The 17,181-nt window shown below is 34.3% G+C and overlaps 2 protein-coding genes across 2 annotated transcripts; both read right to left on the bottom strand.

Annotated features, from left to right (window-relative positions):
* Positions 1 to 249: 249 nt before the first annotated feature.
* Positions 250 to 3,841, bottom strand: LOC7488108 (scarecrow-like protein 33). Its single transcript, XM_002314135.4, has 2 exons — positions 837 to 3,841; positions 250 to 659 (listed from the first exon to the last, which is right to left on the bottom strand). The coding sequence occupies exon 1, from the start codon at positions 3,310 to 3,312 to the stop codon at positions 928 to 930; it is 2,385 nt and encodes a 794-aa protein (XP_002314171.4). The 5' UTR covers positions 3,313 to 3,841; the 3' UTR covers positions 250 to 659; positions 837 to 927.
* A 9,497-nt stretch (positions 3,842 to 13,338) lies between these two features.
* On the bottom strand, positions 13,339 to 16,561 carry LOC7488109 (scarecrow-like protein 14). Its single transcript, XM_052455963.1, has 2 exons — positions 16,230 to 16,561; positions 13,339 to 15,971 (listed from the first exon to the last, which is right to left on the bottom strand). The coding sequence occupies exon 2, from the start codon at positions 15,969 to 15,971 to the stop codon at positions 13,683 to 13,685; it is 2,289 nt and encodes a 762-aa protein (XP_052311923.1). The 5' UTR covers positions 16,230 to 16,561; the 3' UTR covers positions 13,339 to 13,682.
* Between the last annotated feature and the right edge of the window lie 620 nt (positions 16,562 to 17,181).

The following is a 17,181-nucleotide window of genomic DNA, read 5'->3' as shown; positions in this document are numbered from 1 at the left end:
GGCATGCATTTTAGCACGAAAAGTTATTTGAAAAACACTGCCAACCACACTACCAACCACGCTCAGAGAAGTCTCATCATAAACTTCAGATCAGAGAACCACAGCTAATAAGCCTTCAAGGTTTTTTTTGCCTTTTGGTTTCAGTTTCCAATCAGCAGTAACAATTTATCAGGACGAGGGTTTTTTAATTACAGGAAAAGGTTCATTCATCAAAAGAGAAGATATGCACAAAATAACCTCTTAGAGCAGTTTAAAGGGAATAAATTCATGATTTATTAGATACTGAGATAAGCTGAACCAAGATGAATTCATGTATAAATACTCGGTCTCAAAACTCCCTTGATCACCGCTCCAGATGGAAAATCTTCTAGACAAAAACTACATGACTTGATCACCAAATTTCCCAACAAAAACCAGTTGCCAGTAATGAATTTACATCCTTCAAACATAAGAGGGTTTCAAGCTTGTTCCCAAGCTCACTGTAAGAAGCACATCCTCCCCACTGGCTTTCGGAAAGTAAAGCTTTAGACAAAGACGAACAAGCCATCAACCATCGGATTTTTTATATATATAGAAGGATAATGATGGTCCAGAAATTACAAATTAAGTCTAAAACTTCAAAGGGTTCTTCTCAAGAGCTAGGTAGCACGACGGATCATCTGACAACATGGAAGGAGCAAAGTTAGAACCTATTATACCCTCTGTCTTGCATTTGAACACCAGTAAAATGTTCAGAGTTAGAAGCACTAAAACTAGCGTACAAGGATAAAAATTGTCAGATCATAAGAGAGGAGCTAGAGCAAAAACTATATTATAACTCTTTAAGGCTCTCATACCTTTAGTCTGAATTTGAAACTATTTGTTCCTGTCCAGCTAATGAAGAAACTTACAGCTCTCCATCCCAAGTTCAAATTCTGTCCAATGCTCCTATGCAGGCACCCAACAAGAGGAAGCAAAAATTATTCGACCCTTCCATCCCTGCAGCATCCAGTGGTTGTCTTCATCAACTACAAAATCCTTGTGGTAACAGTTCTTCAACTTACCCCTAACCTTTGTCATGAGCTCCTGGTCAAATGGGAGAGGCTTGAACCCGGCTCTCACAGTCCGGACCTGCCACTGCTTGTATGTCTCAGGCCTCTCAACCCTTTCCTGACCCTCACAAGCTATAACATTCATTGCATCCTGTCCGAAGAATTCTCTCTCAAACATCATCCTCTCTTGATCTTCTCGAGGTAAAGTAGAATCAAATATGTCAAATAATGAGGAGAACTGGAATAGTGCCTCCCGGAACCGTGTGAGGAAGAAGGGAGCATTGTATGATCCATTTATAATAGTATGAACAAAAATATCAGGATTCATCTTCCGAATTAATTTAAGAACAGCATCCCTTGGGCAGTCAACTTCTACTGTCTCATCGAGTAGATTCTTAAACCGACATAGACAGTTCACAGCAAGCACCTCATTTCTATTAATCTTGATGTCCTCAATTGGGATTTTTTCCCAGTTTTGTGCAGTAATAGGATTGTACTCGAATGGAACCTTAAAGCGCTCACAATACTTGGCCAAGCGACGTCCTGTCTCCTCAACTCTTTCTGATGGCCGGAAACCATGTTGGGGCAGCTCTATTCCAGTAAGGCGTAGCTTTGGGGGGCCATTAGGTAGCAGAGAGAGTTGCTGGATAAGAATTGGCCATTGAAAACCATAGAGGACACCAAAATCTACAATATGGAGAGTAGTTGCTTTCTCAGCAGCATGCAAAATCATTTTGATTGCGAAGGCAATTGAAAGTTTCTTAAAGGGGCAGGCTCGAAGCTGGGTTTTGTAGGCTTTCAACATATCAGCAGCTGTTGTCCTCTTTGAAGCAAGGGAAGTGATAAAATTTGGGGTTCCGTTGCCACTACCAGCCAAGCGTGCCTCAAGACCATTGGCAAAGAAATGAGCCAATCTCTGAGTCCCATCACCAAATGGAGAAGAGTGCTGCCTGATCTGTTTCAGTAGTTCATTAGCAGTCCTGAAGTCATTGGCGGAGATAGCTTGTGCACAGAGGATCAGGAGAGTCCTCAGGTCCACTGTTTCCATCCTTTTGTTCTGTCTTTTAGCACGGTTTTTCCCACCACTGGATCCATTTGATTGTTCATCTGGCTGCAAGCTCTTGCATCCTACTTCCTGGTCAGCGTCATTGCCACAGCATTGTCCCCCAGTCCAAAGCAATACCTTATCAAACATCTCCGATAGTTCACCCTCTTCCACATACACCGCGGACTGCTTATTAGACCTTCCTTCTTCTGGATCTGAATCCTCTCGCTCATGATTCTTCCTACCCCTCGAACCATTCGGCGAGCTGTCCGCCTCAGATTTCTCCTCCTTCACCACCACTCTAGGAGTCTTCTCCTTTTTCCATGTGGAAAATGCATTTGTCTCCAAATCAATTACCAGTTGACTGGCACTAGGAAGGAACTTACTAGCTTCCTCTAACCCTTTCTTGAACTGCAAAACAGATTCCATATCACTAAACATATTCTGCACCATCTCACCCGCAGAGGAACCCATAAGGCTGTCACGCGAATCGGTGAAACCATATGGACTCGCTGAAAATTGCATATTGGGCCGCAAATTGGACTGGAGATGGTTATCACCGAGAAGAGAGATTCTCTGGAAAGATGGATTCGACCCTCCAACATCGGCGTCACCACCAACCCACTGAGGTTCTTTAGAAAAATCAGTGGTAAAACTGCTAGTGACTGTGCTAATTCCATTACTGCTACTGGTATTATCACCAAAATTACTGCCAGTTCCCGAAATATTACTGTCAGGGCTCTCATGGTTGAGATAAGACTGGGACGAATTGAGAGGAGGAGGATACTGCTCACCGAGTGCATCATACAATGACTTCTCGGTGGCGCTTAGAGCAAAGTGATCATGAAACATGTGTGGCTGATCTTTCATGTTCTCTTCCATAAGCATCTGGCTTATGTACTTGAGAAGCGGGTCAGTGGAATCACTATCCTCAGAAGGAGAGGAGGCTTCCGCCTCGGGACTCAAGCCCGTTGAGGGATCAAGTAACCCTCCATCCGGGCTCAAGCTCATTGAAGGAACAGATGACTCCCCCGCTGGATTCAAATTAAAGGATAGTCCAAAACTATCAGGATCACTATCAAGATTGATGAAGCTGAGATCAGGAGAAGGGGTATTGAATTCAAGTCCGTGCTCAATGACTGGGTATTGATCTGAATTTGAGAACATGATCGTTTCATCAAATTTGGAATCATTTTGATAATCAGAGAGTCCTGTGTAATTACGATCCATGACCATCCTATCTATATCTATCCCTCAAAACCCTACGAAAAGGATGAAACCTACAAAGTTAAGCTCTAAACTTAATACTCCTAAATTTCTAAAACATCATTAGCCTACACAAACTCAAAGGAATTAGTAAATGGAAACCGATTAAGTAAACACAGAAAAAGAAAACATGTAGATATATATCTAATGGAGTGATTAAAGAGGCTAAAGCCAACAAGAAAGATTATTTCACCTTAGACATTTGTAAGGAAGCGAAGTGGTAGAAGGAAAGGTGAAAGTAGCAAAGAATAGAAGCCGAGCAACTAATAGACGGAACAAGCAAGGAAAAGGCTTTATTATAGTGGAGCATGTTCATTTCAACTAGCTTCTTGGAACGTAGAGAAGGATGAAAGAGGAGAACAGGGTTCTTGAAATTCAAGTGATCAGGCGAGTGGGGCTGCATTTATGTAAGCAGTAAAACAGAGCTGATGAGGGAAGGGAGAGTGAAACAGTGTCAATAAAGGATCCTTCATGGAAGTTGGAAATGTTAGAAATGGAGTGGCGATTGAGAGAGACAGTTTGAGGGTTGCCATCTTGTCACGGCATATTAGATAGATGTATTACCGGTAGAAGCGGTCTCGTCCAAATGGACGTTGCTTTTTTTCTTTCTTTTTTGTCTTTTCTTTCTTTTAAGAAATATTTTCATCAACTTTTGTTAGAGATATTATTAAATATATCCAAAATTATATCTCATCTTTCTCATAAAAAAGATATGAAATTTATTACAAGAAAATCTTTAATCTCATATTTTTATGAGAAGAAATACAATTTTTAATATATTAAGGGAACGTTTGGGAACGCGGCTGCGGCTGTGTTCCCAAAAAATTTAAATTTTTTATTATTATTATTAAAATTTAATATGGTTTGTACATTTTGGATCGTTTTGATGTGCTGATATCAAAAATGATTTTTAAAAAATAAAAAAACATCATTAACATGTATTTTGACACGAAAAATTATTTAAAAAGCCTTCATAATCACACTGACAAACACGCTCTAAATAGACTTGAGAGGTGGGATCACATCACATGTATATATCCGACTATCCGAGCCTCCCAATTCTGTGCCATTGACTATTAACAAGTCAAAATATAGGGTCCAATATACAGATGGCAGGTGACCATTGTTCACAAAAACACTGTTTACACTCTCCCATTTTAATTTTAATGCGGATCATAATAGTACAATTTTAAAAAATTTTAAATTTGGTTATTGAATTTATTTATTTATTGCACAATTGAGCTTTTTTTAGACTAAATTAGAGTTTAATTGTATTTTTTTTGTAAGGGAGGGTTGAATTAAAAGAAAAGGGCCTGAAATGAAAAAAAAAAAAAACGGGTAACATAGATTGCAAATTGAAATTTTTTGTTAAAAGCTATTCTATTTTTTTTAGCTATTAGGTGACTAGTCTATTGAATTTTATAAAATTCAATTTTGATACCAAACTTAATTTTACTCATTTTTCAGTTCTTTTTTGTTAGAGAAAAGAGAGGGAGTCACTAGATTCCGGCTTAGAAAGAGAAAATGTTTGTTGGTGAAGAATCTAGTCACCAAAACGATTATTTTTTTGTGTTAAATGGTTCCATATGATGAGAGAAGTTAAGATTATGTGTTTTTTTAACTTGAAAACACCTAAAAAATCATATATGAGCTCCGGAATTTTATTTTTGTTTTAGATGAATTTTGGGTTTTAAGGCAGTTTTTTACGCTTTTCATGGCTATGGATTGGTTTAACAAGGTCTCTTGGGTGTTTCCTACGTGTTTTAGGCCAAAAATAGGTTTTTGAGTAAAAAAATAAAGGATCCTATTTTTCCTACCAAGCCTAGTAACGCCTGACCTGATTTTTTTTATAAAAAATTGCTTATTTTAAAAATTAATGCATTAGTTGATATTTTTTAAAATAAATTTTGGATTTATGTTTTAATTAGTTTGTGATAATTTTTTAATAATATTGAGTGTGTTTAGTTTTTAAAGAGGTTTGTGTGATTTATCTGTGGTTTTTTCTTATTTTTTTTATAAGATTTTTCATATATGCATCCTTGTATTTTTTTTTTATTCAATAAATCTTATGTGTGTGTCGGTTTCTATTATAAATTTTATGTGTTCTTTTATTACAAATTTATTTTGATAGAGAAAGTTATTAAACACAACAAGGTAAATTACTTGTGTTGCGATGTTAAGTATCTTTATCTTCATTTGTCGCTTAATTGTTCACAGCATCTAATTATTATGTTGGTGTTTTATTTTGTGATCGTATTTTTTTGGCCATGTAGTTAAATAAAAAATAGTTTAGGAAAAAAAATTATAATCCCACTAAAGTTTATAACCCGGTTCACAGGTTTGGCATACTAGCCCAAGTTACCTGGTTTATAGGTTTGACGAGTTCACCAACTGACTGGATATGCTTTTTTGGTTTTTGGTCTGTTAATTTTTTTTAATAGTTTTTTCTTAATTTTATTCTTCAATATTGGATTGGTTGAGAAATAAATTACATGATTTATTTATTTATTTTGTTTTCTTTATGGTTATTACTATCTCAAATAAGTTTTTATTTTTGGGTTGGTGCTCAATTTTGTGACCATATATTTTTATCATATAATTTTAAAAAATATTTTATGAAAAATAAATTATTAAACTCAATGGAATTCATGATAATGTTTGCTTGGGGACTGAGATCGATCTAATTTGTAATTGTCTCAATAGTTTTTGTGAAAAATATTATTATTTGTTAAAAGTTAAGTCATGTTTTTACCGGTCATTACAATGTTTGTTTTTAATTTTTTGTCTTTTTTTAATTGATATTTTTTAAAATTCCATCATTAAGTATTGAGCTGATTATGAATTAGACTTTGTGATTTATTTTGGTTTGCTTTCTATGAGATTATCTCAATCTTATGACTCGGGTTGAGTTTTTGCGAGTTAACTTGTATAGACTCGGGTTATTTTATTGTGTCCTATTTTTTTCCAATTTTCTTACTTTCTACGATGTTATCTCGATCTCATTACCTGGGTCATGAGTTTGATAGGTTAACCCAGGTTGACTCGAGTTTTTTTTTTTATCTTTTTGTTTAATTGATATTTTTTTTCAATTTTATCCTTTAACAATAAATTGATTGGGAATTGAGCGTCGTAATTTGTTTTGATTTTCTTTGTATGGAATTATCCTAATCATTTAACCTGGGTTGCAACTTAGACAAATTAATCCGAGTTGACTCAAGTTGTTTGTTTTTTTATCTCTTTTTTTAATTGATTTTTTTTCAATTTCATCCTTCAACATTGGTTTAATTAAAAATTTGGATTTCATATTTGGTTTTGATTTTTTTTCTATGGAGTTATTCTGGTCTCATGATCCAGAATATGGATTTGACAAGTTAACTCAGACTAACCTGAATCGATCTAATATGTTTTGTCTCAATATTTTTTTTAAAAAAAATATCGCTTTAATTTTATTTTTTTTGTCAAACTACGTTTTTAACGGTTTTCCGGGTTGTCTATAGACCCATCAAGTTAAACGGGTCACACTAGGTCGACCCCTACATAGTTTAAATTTTTTTTAATTAGGAAACACATTGGTAACTTCTAGATTATTTTTTACGTTAAAAAAATGATATGACTCACTGTGTAATATTTTGCTTAATTTTTCTCCAATTTCATCATTGAATTTATTTTTCTTGCTTATTTGTTTTTCAATTTTATCGTTTAATATTTTGTTGATTATTAATTGAGCAACATAATTTGTTTCAGTTTAGTATTTTTATCTAGTTGCCTCAATATTTAGTTAGTTTTTAATTTTATAAATGTCTATTTTAGATAACAAAATTATATATAAAAAAATTGTTTCACCCAATTAAATTCATGATCCAAATTACAGTTTTGATTGATTAACTTTGGTTAATGAGTAATTAGATTTCATTTTATTTTTTGCATGAATAGGTCTTGGTTGGTTTATTTAATTAAATGTATACATGAATTTTTTGATTTGCAATTAATATTTTTTAAATTAAAAAACACGTATAAAATGTTCAAATTCATGGCAAATCACGGATCAAATAATTAGTATATGCTGAAATTCAACTAGGCCTCCATTGAACATGAAAAAAGCAGCTTATGGTAAAATCTATTAATAGTACAAAAATCTGACAAGTCTCCTAGCGTAGAATTATCTGAATACCCAATTATTTGAACGGGCACATTGATTCAAAATAGCATCAACATCCAAGAAACCAAACACACAAAAGTAGCTTGCGGCCCAAGAGTCAAAAGAGGAATTAAAAAAAATATCAAAAAACTTTTAAAAAATATATAATGTTTTAGTTATTTTTTTTATATTTTCAGATATTTTAATATACTGAAATCAAAATTAAATTTTAAAAAATAAAAAAATATTTTAAAAAAATAACTTGAAAGAACAATATATATCTCACCTATGACTGGAATTACAAAAGACAGTCATGTCACTTTTGTTCCCACAGCGGCAATCGAAGACAAGTAAAGAAGATGATATTGCTGTGAAATATCTTCAAAGATGGCCTCCAAGTATATTTATAATAATTAATCTGAAGGCACATGCAATATATAAAAATCTGGTGATCTTGATTCATCTAGAAATATTAATTTTATCACGAAACGACATGTGACAAGCTTAGACTACAGCTTTGATGAAGTCAAACAAGCGAAAACTACCGGTTACCTGCCTGCCAAGGTGACCATGTCCAAGTCCAACCATCTTCTTCCTCCATCGTTCTAATTTCGAGGTCAAAAGCATCTTTCTTCCCAAGACGTGAGAAGCAAGTCTTTCCAATCCTCACAGCCAAATTAACATAGATCTTACGAAGACCTATTGTTTCTTACGTCTCCATGTCATTTAGTTTCTCTAATAAATGTAAAGTAGACAAAGGTAGATCTTTTATCTATTTGATCTCCTACCCACTTAGCATTAGTGTACCCTTCTACTTTAAACTCATTATTATTGGCATAACAAAACTCTAGCAAGAGCTTCTTTTTTTTTTTAAGTATCTCAATATCTTATATATAGCTTTTGTGAGACATGTTGTTACCTATGATGAGGCCCCATATAAATATATATAAAAAATAAAAAAAAATGAAAAAGTTGAAAAGATAAAATATATATATATCAATTGAGAGAACATGAACACCTAGAAAATCGCCAAAGACTGGTTAGTGAGGATCATAATATATAAGGTTGAAAAAATTAGCAGTCTAAATTTGACTAATAAAAACCATATTACTAAGAAAATTTTAATTTGGGAAAAAACAATTCAAAATTGGTTGTTTAAAAACTCAATTATAATTTTTCAGGGTTTAATTAAATTTATTGAGGATTTAATTGTAAGAAAAATAAGTTTTTAAGTTCAATTTGAGCTTGAACTCAATCAAAAAATTTAATTTGAAGTTTGATGGGTGATTAGGAATTTCATTGAAGAAATTCAAAATCAAGGACTAAACTAAAAAAGGTACTTGACTTTAGGGACTTTAGTAACGGTTGCTTTTCAAAATATTTTTTGTCTAAAAATACATTAAAATAATATTTTTTTTATTTGTTTTAAATTTTTTTTATATCAACACATCAAAACAATATGAAAATATAAAAATAAATTAATCTAATTTTTTTAAAATATTTCATAAAATAACTGTACCTATATAAGACACGCTAGTATAATGATTGTGGATGATTGTTGGGCTAGAAAACTGTTGCATATTGAGTGATTTACTACTGGGAAACGGCTCCAGATTGAGTGATGGTCTTGTCTTCTATTAGAGCACAAAGTTTGGTGTTAATATTGTTGATGGATTCGATTGCAAATTGTTGATGGATCATTTGTTCTCGTTGTTGGTATTGGTATTGCTAGATAGGGAAATAAAAAGTTTGAGTATGTAGCGAATTTGTGGTGAGAGTTTGAATTCAAGAAACTAGTTTTTTATTTGAACGATATTTTAATACATGTTATTCAAACTGTGGGGTTTTTTTTTTTATGAGAGTAATTGGTATTCAGGGATTCTTTTTTCTATGTTTTATTCTTTTTTATTGGAGGTTCATTACACACAAAAAAATTATTATTATTTAGGAAAAAAACTAAATATTACAATCTTCTATAATTATATCATTTTCTATATAGTCATGGAAGGGAGAATAACTCTCCATGCTTATAAAATATACAACTCATTTCAGGTCTCGAGGAATTATATATATTGGTGTGCCAATGTCAATTCATGGGTCAATGTCAATTTACGTATTTATATTGTCGTTGAACAGGAAAAATCAATCTCCTTATCCGCATGACTTTTTAGAACCACACACACACAGTCAAGATAATTAAAGAGAGTATAATTTGTTTAATAATGCCCTAATTTTAATTGTTTGTATGCTTCTGGTTGAATAGCAAGCAAATTAATTTGAAGGGATTTTTTTATTAATTAAATAAAGTTGAAAGGGTGTGGAGAATCAAAGTACACGTATATGCATAGGTGGACGTATGATTTCATTACAAGCTTAAAATCGGGCAGTGTTCCTTGTAAGATACGATGTACCCTTTTATTAATAATAAGATCATCAGCACCACTGAGTGGGCACATGCACCACCATTGATTAATATGGAAAAGATTCGTCTCTGTCTTGGGAGAGTTCGATGGTCCAACTTTAACCAGGCGAATGCCCTTGCTCATGAATCATGATTGATATCTGTCCATTATTGCTTTTTAGTTCATTAATTGAGAGAGATTCATTGATTTTAATTGCTAATTAATACCAAGCACTCACATTTATTGCTAGTTTATTGCATGCAACATTAAAATTAAAATAAAATAAAAACACTAAAAAGACTCAGCATTAGCATGCGATGAGAAATATTATGTATACAGACAGTGTATTGGTCATTTTGTTCTTCATTATATTTAATAATTATCTTTACAGCGGGTTAAAGTCTTTTTCTATTTATTTATATATATAGTAAAATAATATTGATACCCTTAAAAGCTTAAAAATATTGACCTTGCAAAGAGAAGTTTTGTTGTCTTGACATATTTAACCTTTGACTTCAAAAAATCTAAGGCTAGCTTGGGAGGGTGTTTTCGTCTTTGCAATATGTTTTTTTTTTGTAATATTCATATGCCCTTAGGGTTTGTTTAGTAATTTTTATTATTAAAATATTTAGTAATAGCATGTGTTATGATGTCATCATCCCTCATGCCATTCTGGAGGCATATGGAGAGTATTCTAATGGCAAAAAACTATTGATTGTCATCTCATCTGATTTGTAAGGTGGCGTCAAAGCTGTTGGAGTGGTGTGTTTGGTCAAGTTAATGGCTGTTTGGTGGCGATGAATTTTTTTTCTCATCCTCTTCTTTTCTCTCTCTTGAGCCTTGGTATTCCTATCGAGTCTTTAAAAATTCAGTTATGTCCTCCAGTTTGTTTTGAATTTAGTCCTTATTTTTTTTATTTCTATTTGTTTTGATTTTAATGCTTCTTGAAGTTTTTTTTTTCAATTTCATCCATCAGCATTTAGTTTCATTTAATTTTTGTATCCAATATGGTCCTCATTCTTTTGATTGATTTTTTTAATCTTTTGCATTTATTTATTTTTTCTTATTTTGTCATTTAGAATCTTATTTCATTTTATTTTGTTTCCAAATTTGGTCCTCATTTTTGTATTGTTCTTTTTTTTAATCATTTTCTTCATTTATTTTGTTTTTCAATTTAATCCCTAAATATTTTCTTTCAATTATTTTTTTGCAAGATTTAGTGCATTAATTTTAATTTTTTCATGGTTGAGAATTTTGCTTTGTAATTTTTTCATGTTTACCTTTTACAGTGTAATCTCATTCTCATGACCCGGTCGATCAATTTCGATGATTGACCTGGTTTAAGTTTGGTTTTTTTTAAAAAAATCATTTTTAAAAATTTGTTTTTTATTTTATTTTTATCATTTGGCATTGACTTATTGGGCCTTGAGCTTCGTGAATTGTTATGCTTTTCTTTTTATAGGGTTATTCATATTTCATATCTTATATCTCGAGTCGCAAGTTAGTCGAGTTAACCTGGGTTTGCTCGTTTTTTTTTAAATTGATTTTTTTATTTTATCATTTTCCATTAAATTATTGATCCTTGAGCATTGTGATTTTTTTTCACTTTACTTTATGTGGGGTTATCCGGGTGCGGGGTGGTCAAGTTAACACGTATTGACTCGGTTTTTTTATCATTTTTTATTTAACTTCGGTCTTTTTTTAGGTCTTTTTCTTAAAAAAACATTTTTTAAATCTTCATCTCATATCACTTTGATGGGTTCGTAAAATTAACCCGACTTGACTCGGGTCTTTTTTTTAATGTATTTTAAAAGAAAAATTGATTTTTTTACTTTCATTCTTACATTTAAATATCGAACCTTGTACTTTTTTTTTTTTTACTTTATATAGAGATATTTTAATTTTATATTCCAGATTACCTGTTCATCAAATTGACTTTATTATTATTTAAACATTTTTATTTATTTTATAAAAAATTTAATGCAGCCTAGCGTGGTCACCGCTACAGTGTTATTGAAAAGTGAACAAACATAGTTATTTTTTTTTTTATCATAGAGTGAGTGGAAGGAGAGAGGAAAGTAGAAAGTAGGCTCAAATTACCAGGATGTTCTAGGTGGTGGAGGGAGAGGACTGGACAGATCTGCATAATCATTGCCGCCACTCTCGCCTCGAAGAAGCATTAAGAACATGTGTGTTTTTACGTTTCAAAAGCATTTTTGAAAAAAATTTAAATTTTTTTTTCTTCAAATTAATATTTTTTTAGTATTTTTAGATCATTTTAATGCACTGATATCAAAAATAATTTTTAAAAAATAAAAAATATTATTTTAATACTTTTTAAATGAAAATCATTTTGAAAAATAACTTCAACCACACTCTCAAACAGTTCGTAATTGACCTACATGCACCAAATACCAGTTCGTATTTTAGCAATTTCTGCTCTAAACAAATCAGAAGACCTTGCTGGGATAAGAGAGAGGATCGGCTTTTACCAGGATTAATTCATTTAGTCCACAAGGGTCCAGAGATCCAGATTTGATCTTGTAAAATGTAAATAAATGTTGTCATGGACAGAAAAAGCCATGCGAAATGGGATTTGCTTCCACCCAACATTACCAATATCTTTGTCTTCGAGTTTTATTTGTGGACGGCGACCTTCTCCATGTAAAACCGGATTAATTAGATGGGAAAGAAACATAATAATTAAATAGATTGTCATCTTTCAAGCAATTTTTTGTTTTAAGCTTGGAAGAAGGCAACAATCAGTTGATTAAACTATACAAAAATACACGTCAATGCTCCCCACTATCGGTCATGCATTGAATGTAATCCATATATCTAGGGTTAAGGCTTGATACCTAGGACCATTAGTATTAATTCTGGATTTTTATGTTTTGACTTAAATAACGATCGGAAGTGTTTACTTCAGCGTTCAAGCCGGCCAGCGTTGTGAATTAATTAATATACTAAACCGTCGTATAGCGGACTGTGTGTTTATCTAGCATTTACGAGTAATTAATTAGCTCCGACGACTGAATATACATTGACCAGAAGTAACTAAATTAGCAGTATATTTTTTCCAGTAATTTTGTTTACAGAGAAAAGAAGACACTAATATCAGTTGGGTTATAACTCATTGTATGAGCTAGCAGTAATTACTCTTTAGTAACTGCAGGCAGAATAGACTGCTTATGGGTATATAGTTTGTCAAATAGCCCTGATGATGAATATAACTGGGGTCTTATGATCCAGCATTTCCTGAGTTTTGTGGGCAGCTGGCTGTCAAGTTGGTTACAGATATCAGAACTTCTCTAATGACCAGCAACCTTGGCTAAATTAATGAACTGGGGTTTTATGAAACTAACAGCTCCAATCTTTTGGTAAAAATAAGACATTTTTTTATGGATGTGACACGCAAAAGAAACTAAGTAGAAGAAAATGCCTAAAAAGACAAGATCACATCAAACAGCCAAAGCTTTGGCTAAATGACAGTGTCAGTGCACCATCTATCGAGTTAAAACTTAAAAGTAATAGCGAACAATCAGATAAAGCTACCAGTTGCTACCAAACTCGCATGCTTGCGACAGTTTAGGTTTGAGTGAGGATTACTATACACAAGAAAATCATGTGTGACAACATGAAATCACTACGTAATCAGCACAGAAGCTTCACTGACAGTAGGGTGTGGTGTGCTGCAAAAACCTAAATGGTAACTAGAATCTGCTGACATGGACTGCTTTAACTAAGAAAAACCCTTTTCTGCCAACTTTGTGAGCTCTCATAAACAAGCTACCGCATTCCTATGCAGGAATCCAAGCAGAGGATGCATAGACAATCCGCCCCTTCCATCCTTGCAGCATCCAGTTGCCATCTTCATCGACCACAAAATCTTCATGGTACCCAGCCTTCACCTTACACTTCAATTTCTTGATGAGAAGAGGGTCCATGGGAAGCTGCTTCAGCCCAGCTCTCATGTTCCGAACCTGCCATTGCTTGTATGTCTCAGGTCTCTCAACCCTCTCTGAGCCCTCACACGCTATGACATTCATAACCTCCCGACCATAGAACTCTTTTTCAAACTTCAACCTCATCTTATCTTCACGGGGCATATTAGTATCTAACATATCAAACAAAGCAGAGAAATGGAACAGTGCCTCCCTGAACCTTGTGACAAAAAATGGAGCATTATACGATCCATTGACAATAGCATGGACAAATATATCTGGTTTTGTCTTCCTGATTAAGTTTAGAACAGCATTCCGGGGACTGTTAACTACAACTGTCTCATCAAGCAGATTTTTAAATCTAAAGCCACAGTTTACAGCAAGAACTTCATTGCGATCAATCTTCAGGTCATCAATTTGGATGGTATCCCATTTCTGAGCTATGGCATTGTACTCAAATGGAACATTATAGCGCTCACAATACTTTGCCAAGCGGCGACCTGTCTCTTGAACTCTCTCTGTTGGCCGGAAACCACTTTGGGGAAGCTCTATTCCTGTAATGCGCAGTTTGGGAGGACCACCAGGTCTACATGAGAGGCGATAGATAAGGGAAGGCCACTGGAAACCATACAATATACCAAAATCTATTATATGAAGTGTAGATGCCTTCTCAGCCACATTCAGAATACTATGGTTTGCAAAGATAAAAGCAATCTTCTTAAACGGGCAAGCTGAAATGTAAGCTTGATAAGCTTTCAACATATCCACAGCTGATGTTTTTTCAGCAGACAAAGCCGTGTATATCTGGGTACCAGTTCCAGCTAAACGTGCTTCAAGGGCATTAGCAAAACAATGAGCCAACCTCTGAGATCCATCACCGAGAGGTGAAGAGTGCTGCCTGATCTGCTTCAGCAGTTCATTAGCAGTTCTGCAATCATTCACAGAGACTGCTTGCGCACAAAGAATTAGAAAAGTCCTCAAATCAACAACTTCCTTGTTATTTCCTTGTCTCTTAGCCCTAGTCTTGCTACCATTAGTTCCCCTTGTTTGCCCATTCTGCTGCAAAGTCTTGCCTGACTCACGTTGTTCAGCCTCATGAAGTATACACTGAGGAGGCTGGCATCCATCCCCAAATCCTAATAGCATATCAAACATCTCTGACAGTTCGCTCTCATCTACATAAACTGCACTCTGCTTGTTACTTCTTTCTTCCTCAAAATCTCCATCCTCCCGCTCATGATTCTTCTTTCCTGTCAACCATTCAGGCAAATACTCCTTGTCTTCCTTGTCTTCCTTCTCAGCCTTCACTACCACATTTGGGGCATTTCTGTTCATCTCTGGTGCCAATGAACTGTTCTCTAAATCAATAACCAGTGGATTACCCTTAGGAAGGAACTTACTAGCTTCCTCTACACCTCTCTTGAACTGTAATGCCAAATCACTGTCACTGAAAATATTTTGTACCACAATGTTACCCACAGAGGGCTTTATGGCACTATCACTATTACTTGCTAACCCATTGTGTAATTTGAATGATGATTGTGAACTGGGATTTGCAGCAGACTGGAAAACAAAATTAGTAGAAAGAGGCATTTGCATAAACGATGGTTTGGATTCCCCAGACTCACCATTCCATTGAGGATCAACCAAACTAGCAGTATTGGAAGTAGAACTACTATTGCTACTATAATCACTGCGGCTACTCCAAAAATTATCATCTGGGCTATCAACCAAAAATTGATCACCATAAGAAGGAGATTCATGGGGTGAGGAGGGCAGGGTCTTCTCACCAAGAATATCATAAAGTGATCTCTCAGCAGCTTGAAGAGCCAACGGGTCATGAAACATACAGGGCTTCTCTTCCATGTTCTCTTCCATAAGCATCTGGCTTATGTATTTGAGGAGATTCTCCGAGTCGTTATCATCAGAAGGAGAATCTCCATCCATGCTCGTGATCGATGACAAAGCAGAGTTACCCGGATCGGGGTCAGGCAAAACAAGTGGATTTTCTAAATGGTCGAGGTCTAAATCTTCAATTTTGAATCCATTAGTAACATTTTGATACTGATTCGAAACCGGAAACACGATCTCATCCTCAAATTTGTTAGAGCCAGGGAATTCAGTGTAGCGAGAATCCGAACCCATCTATTATCAAACCCCAAATCAACTCAATCAATATCCAAAATTTAACTGACAGAAACTAAGCTTTTGAGCTCTTTAAACGTATAAAGTTACAATCTTTTTCATTACTTGAAACTAAAACTCAGAAAAACATCCAAACCCATAAGAAAAACTAATAAATTACAAACAGGATCCAAAGTTTCAGCTAATAAGATTAAATAAACATGACAAATTGAACTCTGAGACAGTCAATGAAAGAGTAAAAGTGAGTGATTGACGTACCTGAGAAACCGAGTAAACCCTATTAAGGAAGGGTAAGATTAAAAGAGAGGCGCTGACTGACTAGCAAATGAGTGGCGCGTTTTCCTTCGTAAAAGGAGTAAGACAGCCCATTTTGCGTCTATATATCTTCTTTTACCTGTTGAGGTCCTCAAAATATCGATACCAAAAAGAAAATCTCACCGGCCACTACCGCAAGACTTTGGACTTTCCCAATCACATCTCCGATGTTGCAGTAAATTATTTGTTTAGTGCACAGTTTGACTGGATCCCGTCGTAATATATTTTTTTTACTGGAACCCCGGTTCGACTTAAGTCCTGTGTCACCCGGGTCATAATTTAACCCATTAGTTCGGATCGGGTTTTAAAATAATGGTTTGTGGGTGCCAGAACAGCAGTAATATCTCTTACACGGGGCGTAATATTAGCACCGGCTGCTCGAATGAATCTACAGGTAACCAGTCGAAGGAAATTTCTTGCTGTGGAGGATAAAGCGACAGGGGCAGTCATGGAGTGATGTGTCGTTACTTGTAATTGCCGTGTTGACTTCGGTAATTCGATGACACGTGAGAAGGTTGTCTCTTCTTTTGTCCCGTGGTGTCATATTTTTGTATTTAATTTAATTTAATTTAATTTAATTTATCCTTCATGGGATATCTTTCAACTTTCAAGGCAATACTTGTATGGCAAGTATAACTTTGTCCTCGAGATTAGGTTTTAATTTTTTTTTTTTAATATAATTACTTTCGTTGACTTTAGTGTTACTAATTACTAAATTAGCGTCGTTCAAACCCATTTTATGACTAGCATTTACTTCTACAAAATAACCCATTTAAAAAAAAAGGATTGCATGCTCAATGAAGCATGTTGTTGTATTGTAAGTGTTTTCTCATGTATTGATTGGACTCTTAAGTGGGACCGCATACCATGTTGTCTTCAAAAGCAGATCTTTATA

The sequence above is a fragment of the Populus trichocarpa genome, chromosome 9 (genome assembly GCF_000002775.5).
Source record: "Populus trichocarpa isolate Nisqually-1 chromosome 9, P.trichocarpa_v4.1, whole genome shotgun sequence".
NCBI lineage: Eukaryota > Viridiplantae > Streptophyta > Magnoliopsida > Malpighiales > Salicaceae > Populus > Populus trichocarpa.
This window is presented reverse-complemented; position numbering and strand designations above follow the sequence as displayed.